Raw genomic sequence first — 13,149 nt, 5'->3', positions numbered from 1 at the left:
CTACCATCAATTAACCCTAACTACAAACCATTACTACCATAAATTAACCCTAACTACCAACCATTACTACCATAAATTAACCCTAACTACAAACCATTACTACCATCAATTAAACCCTAACTACAAACATTACTACCATCAATTAACCCTAACTACAAACCATTACTACCATAAATTAACCCTAACTACCAACATCAACTAAAACAATCACCATCACCTAACTACAAACCATTACTACCATAAGTTAACCCTAACTACAAACCATTACTACCATCAATTAACCCTAACTACCAACAATCACTACCATCGATTAACCCTACCAACTATCACTACCATCAATTAACCCTAACTACAAACCATTACTACCATAAATTAACACTAACTACAAGCCATTACTACCATAAATTAACCCTAACTACCAACCATTACTACCATAAATTAACCCTAACTACAAACAATCACTACCATCAATTAACCCTAACTACAAACCATTACTACCATAAATTAACCCTAACTACCAACCATTACTACCATCAATTAACACCCTAACTACAAACCATTACTACCATCAATTAACCCTAACTACAAACCATTACTACCATAAATTAACACTAACTACAAACCATTACTACCATCAATTAACCCTAACTACAAACCATTACTACCATAAATTAACCCTAACTACCAACCATTACTACCATAAATTAACCCTAACTACAAACCATTACTACCATCAATTAACCCTAACTACAAACCATTACTACCATCAATTAACCCTAACTACAAACCATTACTACCATAAATTAACCCTAACTACAAACCATTACTACCATCAATTAACCCTAACTACAAACAATCACTACCATCAATTAACCCTAACTACAAACCATTACTACCATCAATTAACCCTAACTACAAACAATCACTACCATCAATTAACCCTAACTACCAACAATCACTACCATCAATTAACCCTAACTACAAACCATTACTACCATAAGTTAACCCTAACTACAAACCATTACTACCATCAATTAACCCTAACTACCAACAATCACTACCATCAATTAACCCTACCAACTATCACTACCATCAATTAACCCTAACTACAAACCATCACTACCATCAATTAACCCTAACTACAAACCATTACTACCATCAATTAACCCTAACTACAAACAATCACTACCATCAATTAACCCTAACTACCAACCATCACTACCATCAATTAACACTAACTACAAACCATTACTACCATAAATTAACACTAACTACAAACCATTACTACCATAAATTAACACTTACTACAACCATTACTACCATAAATTAACCCTAACTACAAACCATTACTACCATAAATTAACACTAACTACAAACCATTACTACCATAAATTAACACTAACTACCAACCATTACTACCATCAATTAACCCTAACTACCAACCATTACTACCATAAATTAACCCTAACTACCAACCATTACTACCATCAATTAACCCTAACTACAAACCATTACTACCATAAATTAACCCTAACTACAAACCATTACTACCATAAATTAACCCTAACTACCAACCATTACTACCATCAATTAACCCTAACTACAAACCATTACTACCATAAATTAACCCTAACTACCAACCATTACTATCATAAATTAACCCTAACTACAAACCATTACTACCATCAATTAACCCTAACTACCAACAATCACTACCATCAATTAACCCTACCAACTATCACTACCATCAATTAACCCTAACTACAAACCATTACTACCATAAATTAACACTAACTACAAGCCATTACTACCATAAATTAACCCTAACTACCAACCATTACTACCATAAATTAACCCTAACTACAAACAATCACTACCATCAATTAACCCTAACTACAAACCATTACTACCATAAATTAACCCTAACTACCAACCATTACTACCATCAATTAACCCTAACTACAAACCATTACTACCATAAATTAACCCTAACTACCAACCATTACTATCATAAATTAACCCTAACTACCAACCATTACTACCATCAATTAACCCTAACTACAAACCATTACTACCATAAATTAACACTAACTACAAACCATTACTACCATCAATTAACCCTAACTACAAACCATTACTACCATAAATTAACCCTAACTACCAACCATTACTACCATAAATTAACCCTAACTACAAACCATTACTACCATCAATTAACCCTAACTACAAACCATTACTACCATCAATTAACCCTAACTACAAACCATTACTACCATAAATTAACCCTAACTACAAACCATTACTACCATCAATTAACCCTAACTACAAACAATCACTACCATCAATTAACCCTAACTACAAACCATTACTACCATCAATTAACCCTAACTACAAACAATCACTACCATCAATTAACCCTAACTACCAACAATCACTACCATCAATTAACCCTAACTACAAACCATTACTACCATAAGTTAACCCTAACTACAAACCATTACTACCATCAATTAACCCTAACTACCAACAATCACTACCATCAATTAACCCTACCAACTATCACTACCATCAATTAACCCTAACTACAAACCATCACTACCATCAATTAACCCTAACTACAAACCATTACTACCATCAATTAACCCTAACTACAAACAATCACTACCATCAATTAACCCTAACTACCAACCATCACTACCATCAATTAACACTAACTACAAACCATTACTACCATAAATTAACACTAACTACAAACCATTACTACCATAAATTAACACTTACTACAACCATTACTACCATAAATTAACCCTAACTACAAACCATTACTACCATAAATTAACACTAACTACAAACCATTACTACCATAAATTAACACTAACTACCAACCATTACTACCATCAATTAACCCTAACTACCAACCATTACTACCATAAATTAACCCTAACTACCAACCATTACTACCATCAATTAACCCTAACTACAAACCATTACTACCATAAATTAACCCTAACTACAAACCATTACTACCATAAATTAACCCTAACTACCAACCATTACTACCATCAATTAACCCTAACTACAAACCATTACTACCATAAATTAACCCTAACTACCAACCATTACTATCATAAATTAACCCTAACTACAAACCATTACTACCATCAATTAACCCTAACTACAAACCATTACTACCATAAATTAACACTAACTACAAACCATTACTACCATCAATTAACCCTAACTACAAACCATTACTACCATAAATTAACCCTAACTACCAACCATTACTACCATAAATTAACCCTAACTACAAACCATTACTACCATCAATTAACCCTAACTACAAACCATTACTACCATCAATTAACCCTAACTACAAACCATTACTACCATAAATTAACCCTAACTACAAACCATTACTACCATCAATTAACCCTAACTACAAACAATCACTACCATCAATTAACCCTAACTACAAACCATTACTACCATCAATTAACCCTAACTACAAACAATCACTACCATCAATTAACCCTAACTACCAACCATCACTACCATCAATTAACCCTAACTACCAACCATAACTACCATAAATTAACACTAACTACAAACCATTACTACCATAAATTAACACTTACTACAAACCATTACTACCATAAATTAACCCTAACTACAAACCATTACTACCATAAATTAACACTAACTACAAACCATTACTACCATAAATTAACACTAACTACAAACCATCATAACTACAAACAATCACTACCATCAATTAACCCTAACTACCAACCATCACTACCATCAATTAACCCTAACTACCAACCATTACTACCATAAATTAACACTAACTACAAACCATTACTACCATCAATTAACACTTACTACAAACCATTACTACCATAAATTAACACTTACTACAAACCATTACTACCATAAATTAACACTAACTACAAACCATTACTACCATAAATTAACACTTACTACAAACCATTACTACCATAAATTAACACTAACTACAAACCATTACTACCATAAATTAACACTAACTACAAACCATTACTACCATCAATTAACCCTAACTACCAACCATTACTACCATAAATTAACCCTAACTACCAACTATCACTACCATCAATTAACCCTAACTACAAACCATTACTACCATCAATTAACCCTAACTACAAACCATTACTACCATAAATTAACCCTAACTACAAACCATCACTACCATCAATTAACCCTAACTACAAACCATTACTACCATAAATTAACCCTAACTACCAACCATTACTACCATAAATTAACCCTAACTACAAACCATCATAACTACAAACAATCACTACCATCAATTAACCCTAACTACAAACCATTACTACCATAAATTAACCCTAACTACAAACCATTACTACCATAAATTAACCCTAACTACAAACCATTACTACCATAAATTAACACTAACTACCAACCATTACTACCATCAATTAACACTAACTACAAACCATTACTACCATCAATTAACCCTAACTACAAACAATCACTACCATCAATTAACCCTAACTACAAACCATTACTACCATCAATTAACACTAACTACAAACCATTACTACCATAAATTAACCCTAACTACAAACAATCACTACCATCAATTAACCCTAACTACAAACCATCATAACTACAAACCATTACTACCATCAATTAACCCTAACTACCAACCATTACTACCATAAATTAACCCTAACTACAAACCATTACTACCATCAATTAACCCTAACTACAAACCATTACTACCATCAATTAAACCTAACTACCAACAATCCTTACCATCAATTAACCCTAACTACAAACAATCACTACCATCAATTAACCCTAACTACAAACCATCATAACTACAAACAATCACTACCATCAATTAACCCTAACTACAAACCATTACTACCATAAATTAACACTAACTACAAACCATTACTACCATCAATTAACCCTAACTACCAACCATCATAACTACAAACAATCACTACCATCAATTAACCCTAACTACCAACCATCACTACCATCAATTAACCCTAACTACAAACCATCATAACTACAAACCATTACTACCATCAATTAACCCTAACTACAAACAATCACTACCATCAATTAACCCTAACTACCAACCATTACTACCATCAATTAACCCTAACTACCAACTATCACTACCATCAATTAACCCTAACTACAAACCATTACTACCATCAATTAACCCTAACTACCAACCATTACTACCATCAATTAACCCTAACTACCAACCATTACTACCATCAATTAACCCTAACTACAAACCATTACTACCATCAATTAACCCTAACTACCAACCATTGCTACCATCATTTAACCCTAACTACAAACCATTACTACCATCAATTAACCCTAACTACCAACCATTACTACCATCAATTAACCCTAACTACAAACAATCACTACCATCAATTAACCCTAACTACCAACCATCATAACTACAAACCATTACTACCATCAATTAACCCTCACTACCAACCATCATAACTACAAATCATTACTACCATCAATTAATGCTAACTACCAACCATCATAACTACAAACCATTACTACCATCAATTAGCCCTAACTACAAACCTTTGCAGGTGTTTTAAAGTCTCCTCATCTCATTGTCAAACTGACATACATTGATATAAAACAATAGCAAGTGCTGATATGCCAAAGATTAATAGTTATAGGCATGCTGGAATAGTATAAGTATTGTTACATAATTATCAAAAGCTAGTTGACAGAGTTTGATTTCAAATTATATCCTACAAGTACTATTGAAGTTTCTCTCAACATTCAAATGTCAGATACCTTCTTTACAATCAGTAGAGTTCTTCTCTGGTTCCTTAACAAGTGATTTGACCTCCTCTAAGATTGTACACCATTGTTTATGTATCGCCTTTGGTATCAGCAATATTCGTTCCGTGTTACCATTCTTCTTGATTGCCAACGTAGAGGGCATAGTCACTCCTCTTCTCGACCCACTCACGGCTAATTGTTTTCCTGCAAGATATAGCGATATATGTACTCGATGTTTTAATTAAGTTCCTCGTTATAGGGAAATTGACGTTAGCTTGGCATTTTACTTATGGACATGACTTTCCTTACATAAAATAGATGACTTCCACTGCAAAATAAAAAATACCGCCAATGGCGTTATAGCACAAATGTACAGTTTTTAAAAATGCTAACATGCTAACAATAAGTGTTCATTTGGTGAATAACTATCCAGTTGCCTATCCAACCATGTTGCTATCTTTACGATATATGCTATCATTTGGCTGTTGCTATGGACATGGTCTTGTTGCTAGGCATATTTACATACATTTTTTGAATGTTTATTCAATTGTCTATTAATCCCCATTGTTATCTTCGCAATGTATGTGATCATTTTGGCTGTTGCTATGGGCGTGGTCTTGTTGCTAGGCACACTTGCATACATTTTTTGAATGTTTATTCATTTGTCTTCTATTCCTGTTGTTATCTTTGCAATATATGTGATTATTTGGCTGTTGCTTTATGCGTGGTCTTGTTGCTAGGCATATTTACATACATTTTTTGAATGTTTATTTAATTGTCTATTAATCCCCTTTGTTATCTTTGCAATATATGTGATAATTTGGCTGTTGCTATGGGCGTGGTCTTGTTGCTAGGCACATTTGCATACATTTTTTGAATGTTTATTCATTTGTCTTTCTATTCCTGTTGTCATCTTTGCAATATACATGATTATTTGGCTGTTGCTATGGGCGTGGTCATGGTTGCTATGGTATTTGCATACATTTTTTTGAATGTTTACTCATTTGCCTACCATATGATGTTGTTATTTGACCAAAATATACTGCCATTTGGTTGTTGCTAAGGGCGTGGTCATGGTCGCTAGGGCCAATTTTGTCAAAATGTTTTGAAGAATAACACTCTCACCAAGTTTCAGACTCGGTGACCAAGTACTTTTTGAGATACAAGTTTTTGACCAAAAATGAACATTTGTACACCTAATTTGCATATTACTCATGGAATCATTGTATGCTTAATATTTCTTTGTCCATACATCCTTAGATACATTCCCATAAAATTTCAGCCCAATCTGCTCAGTAGTTTTGGAATTATAGATTTTTAACCAAAAAGACACATTTTTAGCCCTAATATGCATATCACTGATGGAATCATCCCGTCATGAACAAATCTTACTTTACACCCCCTTAAGAATGTTCCCACCAAATTTCGCACCAATCTGCCCAGTAGTTTCTAAGTTTAAGTTTTTTGACCAAAAATTACATTTTTTGACCCAAATCACACACCTGTGATGCGATCATTTTGATTTGAACAATTTCCCAACTAGACACCCAAGGTAATGGACCCACCAAATATCGTGGCAATTGGTTCAGCGGTTTTTGACTTTAAGTTGTTTACACACACACACACACACACACACACACACACACACACACACACACACACACACACACACACACACACACACACACACACACACACAGACAGACAGACAGACAGACGCCGGGCGATCCCTATAGCACTACTGAACCTCAGTTCAGTTGTGCTAACAATTATAGAGGTTCTATACACACTTCGATGTCGATGTGTGTTGCTTATCAGTAGGACAGTAATCAATTAAAACCCCAAAAATCATTTCATTGGAATCATTTCAGCTCATTCCAAGTATGGAAGATCGTTGTCTATGGCAAGCCGTGCAGGCCAAAAAGAACATTTTTAATTTGCATTTTATTTTCTTATGTTAGTTGTACGAATTTATTTGATTTTTTAAAAAATATTTCTGCCTTTTTAAATATATTTCTTCTCTTTTTAAAATGTATTGTTGTACATTTCTTGTAAACACATTCCAACTATTTTCACTTTAGAGAGCGATCAGGTTTTACGGCCGGGGTGTGCCGGTGACTTTTGTTCATGTTATACTTAAAAGAAGTGACCCCCCCCCCTGCAATTCATCCACAAAACAAACAATCCCCCCCCCCACTGACAAATAAAAAAACACACTGACCGCCCCCCCCCCCCCCCCACATCTGTTGACAAGAAACCAAGAAACATTCTTATTGTTATTGTTCGTCCTGTTCATAATCATAGCACTGACTCAAAACTCCCCTGTCTTCATTGACCGAATTGCTGATTTTAACCAAAACGGTTTTGAACAGGTTTTGAATAATGGAATATAATAGATGTCACTGATTTCAAAATAGAAATTGTCACCAAAAAAGTTTTCATATATATTTCATTTTTGGTAGTTTATGGTGTAAATCAATAGCACAACAAAAGTGGGTTTCATATGTAACCTGGCAATATGTATTCAACTTGGTGATGATGGTGTCAGAGAATAAGTAAAACACAAATACAGGAAGGTTATTTTTGATAGGAAGACAATGTAGTTCATACTATAGCTATGCCAAGTAACAGATTCAAATAATTCAGAATATGGCTATCCGTCTAATTCAATATGTGATGAATATGGTTGATGTCCCACCAAGTGGTTTGACGGAAATTAACAAGTTAATTTATAAATTTTTGTGGAATGGTCCATATGATTGAAACCATTGATAAAGGTGGAATGTCAATGTCTGATATAAAAGCAATATATATGAAGTTCAAAGTATTGCTGCAACAATAATTGGAACCATTTATAGAGGTGGAATATATATAAAAGCAATATATATTTAAATCCCAACATATTAATAAATGGATCGTAGAACATTAGTTTATTCCTCCCAGATCACGTTAACAATTGACAATAAATTGAGGGCTTTTCATCTTAAAATACTGCACAACATATTACCTACTAATGTAAAATTCATGTATTTTATGATTGTGAATTTGTTATGCAATTTTGGGATGGATTTTATGTGTTATGGAGAAGGAAAGTACGACTTGTTAATATTCCAAATGCAAGAAAAATCATCCTTGGTGATGAACAACTGTCATCATTATTAAATGTTGTTATTGCTAAGCGTTATATTTATTTTGCAAAAGTTTGTGGGCTTCAGAAAAGCCTTTAACAGTATTCACAGAGGGAAAAAGCAAGATCCTGTCAGCATATGGCATCCCAAACCCAAACAAAATTGTCTCACCAATAAAGAGCATGTATGAGACAACATGGGCGAAGGTGATCTCACCATACGGAGCAACAGGGGCATTCACAATTCAAGCAGGAGTATTACAAAGCGACACACTTGCTCCATTCCTTTTCATTATTGTATTGTATTGTATTGTATTGTATTGTATTGTATTGTATTGTATTGTATTGTATTGTATTGTACTACTGTCTACGAAATGCCATATCAGAGGACAAAGCAGAAGTGATTGGCTTTACCATCAAACCAAGACAGTCAACAGGTCATAACAGATCTTGGCTTTGCTGATGACTTAGCATGCTCTCGGACATGGTCAAACAAGCACAGGAGCTACTCCTGGCTCTTGAACATCATGCTGCAAAAGTTGAACTAATGGTCAATGCCAAGAAGACCCAGTACATGAGTTTGAATCAATCACCAAATCATCCCCCCCCCTTCTTTGAGTCCCAAATTGAGGTGCCACCCCCCCCCCCCCGGCCGTAAAAACTAATCGCTCCCTAAACAAGTCATTGAGAATGACATAATCCCCGCTATGATTGGGTTTTAAGGAACTGGCAGTTTATGTTGTCATTTTCTTGATATCACTACTCTGATCACGCAACAACACTTGTGAACCTAAATCAAACAGACTTAGATATGTTGTGTCTGCTCGTTGGCCATGGAACATGCCTACTCATGTTGTATCTCCTCGTTGGACATGGGACATCCCTACTCTTCAAGATGACGTGATGGAATAATACATTCAACAATAAAGGATGGGTCAAGTATGGGGGGGACCTGTTCAAGCATGTCTGAGTTATGGCATTGGACATGGAAAATTCGCAAACAAAATGGCTGCCAGGCAGCCATATTGGATCGTATCACGACGAAAATGGATTATGCACATGTATGTGATAGAACACTGTCCTAATGCCAACTTTAATTGAATGAGATCTGTTCAAGCATGTCTGAGTTATGGCTTTGGACATAGAAAATTCGCAAAAAAATGGCTGCCAGGCAGCCATATTGGATCGTATCACAACAACAATGAATATGCACATGTGTGTCACAGAACACTGTCCTAATACCAACTTTGAATGAGATCTGTTCAAGCATGTCTGAGTTATGGCTTTGAACATGGAAAATTCGCAAACAAAATGGCTGCCAGGCAGCCATATTGGATCATATCATGACGAAAATGGATATGCACATGTATGTCATAGAACACTGTGCTAATACCAACTTTGAATGAGATCTGTTCAAGCATATCTGAGTTATGGCTTTGGACATGGGAAATTCACCAACAAAATGGCTACCAGGCAGCCATATTGGATCATATCATGATGAAAATGGATATGCACATGTATGTCATAGAACACTGTCCTAATGCCAACTTTGAATGAGATCTGTTCAAGCATGTCTGAGTTATGCCTTTAGACAGGGAAAATTTGCAAACAAAATGGCTACTAGGCGGCCATATTGGATCGTATCATGAAACAAATTGACGTGCATATGTATGCCATTGTATGTTGCCCCTGTACCAAGTTTGAAAAAAAATCGGTCCAGGCATCTCCAAGAAACAGCTCTGGACGGACGGACGGACAGACGGACGGAGACGGACACACGGACGCACGGACAGCTGGAACCCAATCCATAAGTCCCTGTTCCGGACTTCGTCCGGCGGGGACTTACAAGCAACTACATTGTATCGAGTGACTAAAAATAGTGATAGTGCACACGTCAATGAATCTTTCAGTTTGTATTGACTTTTTTTAGATATGTGTCTTTAGACGTGTTATTGGTAGATGTGTGTCTTTAGACGTGTTATTGACAGATGTGTGTGTGTCTTTAGACGTGTTATTGGTAGATGTGTCTCTTTAGACGTGTTATTGACAGATGTGTGTCTTTAGACGTGTTATTGGTAGACGTGTGTCTTTAGACGTGTTATTGACAGATGTGTCTCTTTAGACGTGTCATTGGTAGATGCGTGTCTTTAGACGTGTTATTGACAGATGTGTGTGTGTCTTTAGACGTGTTATTGGTATATGTGTCTCTTTAGACGTGTTATTGACAGATGTGTATCTTTAGACGTGTTATTGGTAGACGTGTGTCTTTAGACGTGTCATTGGTAGATGTGTGTCTTTAGACGTGTCATTGGTAGATGTGTGTCTTTAGACGTGTTATTGACAGATGTGTATCTTTAGACGTGTTATTGGTAGACGTGTGTCTTTAGACGTGTCATTGGTAGATGTGTGTCTTTAGACGTGTTATTGACAGATGTGTGTCTTTAGACGTGTTATTGGTAGATGTGTGTCTTTAGACGTGTTATTGGTAGATGTGTGTCTTTAGACGTGTTATTGGTAGATGTGTGTCTTTAGACGTGTTATTGGTAGATGTGTGTCTTTAGACATGTTCTCTTTGGAAATGTGTGTAACTGGTATATACATGTTACGTACTCTGTGACTTGGCGATTGTTGACGTGTACGAACAAAAGTCTTTACATGCCGCTATAAAGATAAGTGTCTCTAGGATACCAGTCCATTGTTGATGTATCATGGTTGGTATGGCAACAACACAGCTTCCGGTAAAACTTGAACTTCCATTTCCATCGACTTGCTTTGAAGCATGTGCATTTGCATTTCGGGATTTCTGTTTACGTCTGTGTTCTGATAATGAGAGAGAGAGAGAGAGAGAGAGAGAGAGAGAGAGAGAGAGAGAGAGAGAGAGAGAGAGAGAGAGAGAGAGAGAGAGAGAGAGAGAGAGAGAGAGAGAGAGAAATAAACACATTAACAAAACTTTTGGTGGAAAAAATTAAGACCAGATTTAAACTGAATGCCTTCCGTAAGGGCAAAGTTTTGAGATTGTCGTTCCTACAGACAATTGTTGGAATACAACAGAAGATATGCAATAAGTTATTTTTTCTCATTGATTGCTATTTGCCATTGCTGTTAGTGATCTCCTGGCCAACCACAATATGTAATGTGAAGCTTTATAGAACGTTGTAGCGTAACACTCACCGTAGAAACAGTTTTAAAGGCCAAAAGAAATTGTTTCTGGTCAGCGCCCATCACTTAAGTACCCCCTTCCCGCGTTAATTTTTTTTTTCATATTTGTCCGGCCAATTCAGTTTGCAGATGAAAGGAAAAACATAAAAGTAACTCTGCCCTACATTAATTGCTCAATTAAAAAGCTCAATTCAAACGAAATTTATTGCATGTGTTCTGTAGGGTAGTGACAAGAACTGATTAGGTTTCAGTAAACATCCCATGAATATTAATGAGCAATTTATATAATTAATAGTTTTCGGTAATTAGGCTATATCTCAAGAATGCACACTTCAAATTCAATATAATTTGATACATACATTTGCGATACCAAAGCGCAGTTGTCCTGAAAATATTATTGATGTAGCTTTTCGTTTTCATAAGTTATTGGCATATTTTGGTAGGCCACTAAAAAAGAAAAAATAGTTTCTCGTCACGATCACGAAATGTTGTCTAAAGTGATGGGACGATGCGATTATTTTTTTTACATTCTCAACAAATGTTAATCAATCTACTTATCATTGCAGTTACTGTTCTTTTTATTTAGTACTTTACAGCAAGTGTGTATGTGGGGCAGATGTCATAGGCTAGTTCATGATTAGTTTTGCAGTTGTCTTCACTGGTGGCAATTAATGTAGGGAGAGTTACTTTTGTGTTTTCCCTTATCTGCAAACTGAATTGGCTTAGGGAAGAATAAAATTAACGCAGGTTGGGGGGTACTTAAGTGATGGGAGCTGAGTGAGTTGTATGCTACAATGTTCTATAAAGCTTCACATTACATGTTGAGGTTGGCCAGATCACTAACAGCAATGGGCAAATAGCAATCAATGAGAAAAAATAACTTATTGTATATGTTCTGTTGTATTCCAACAAATGTCTATAGGAAAGACAATCTCAAAACTTTGCCCTTACGGAAGGCATTCAGTTTAAATCTGGTTTAGAAAATGGTGATAAAGTCACACCACTTTAGCCAACAT

At 35.4% G+C, this 13,149-nt stretch overlaps 1 protein-coding gene across 1 annotated transcript in view; it reads right to left on the bottom strand.

The window, feature by feature from the left end:
• Positions 1–5,851: 5,851 nt before the first annotated feature.
• Positions 5,852–13,149, bottom strand: part of LOC144440421 (uncharacterized) — a 60,136-nt gene continuing 52,838 nt past the window's right edge. The window contains exons 3-4 of the mRNA XM_078129793.1: positions 11,585–11,794; positions 5,852–6,051 (exon numbers count right to left, since the gene is read on the bottom strand). Coding sequence (XP_077985919.1) covers positions 5,852–6,051; positions 11,585–11,794 — 410 coding nt within the window. The remainder of the gene's footprint in view (positions 6,052–11,584; positions 11,795–13,149) is intronic.

Source organism: Glandiceps talaboti, chromosome 9, assembly GCF_964340395.1.
Source record: "Glandiceps talaboti chromosome 9, keGlaTala1.1, whole genome shotgun sequence".
NCBI lineage: Eukaryota > Metazoa > Hemichordata > Enteropneusta > Spengelidae > Glandiceps > Glandiceps talaboti.
Note: the sequence above shows the minus strand (reverse complement) of the source record. Positions and strands in the feature narration are given on the sequence as shown.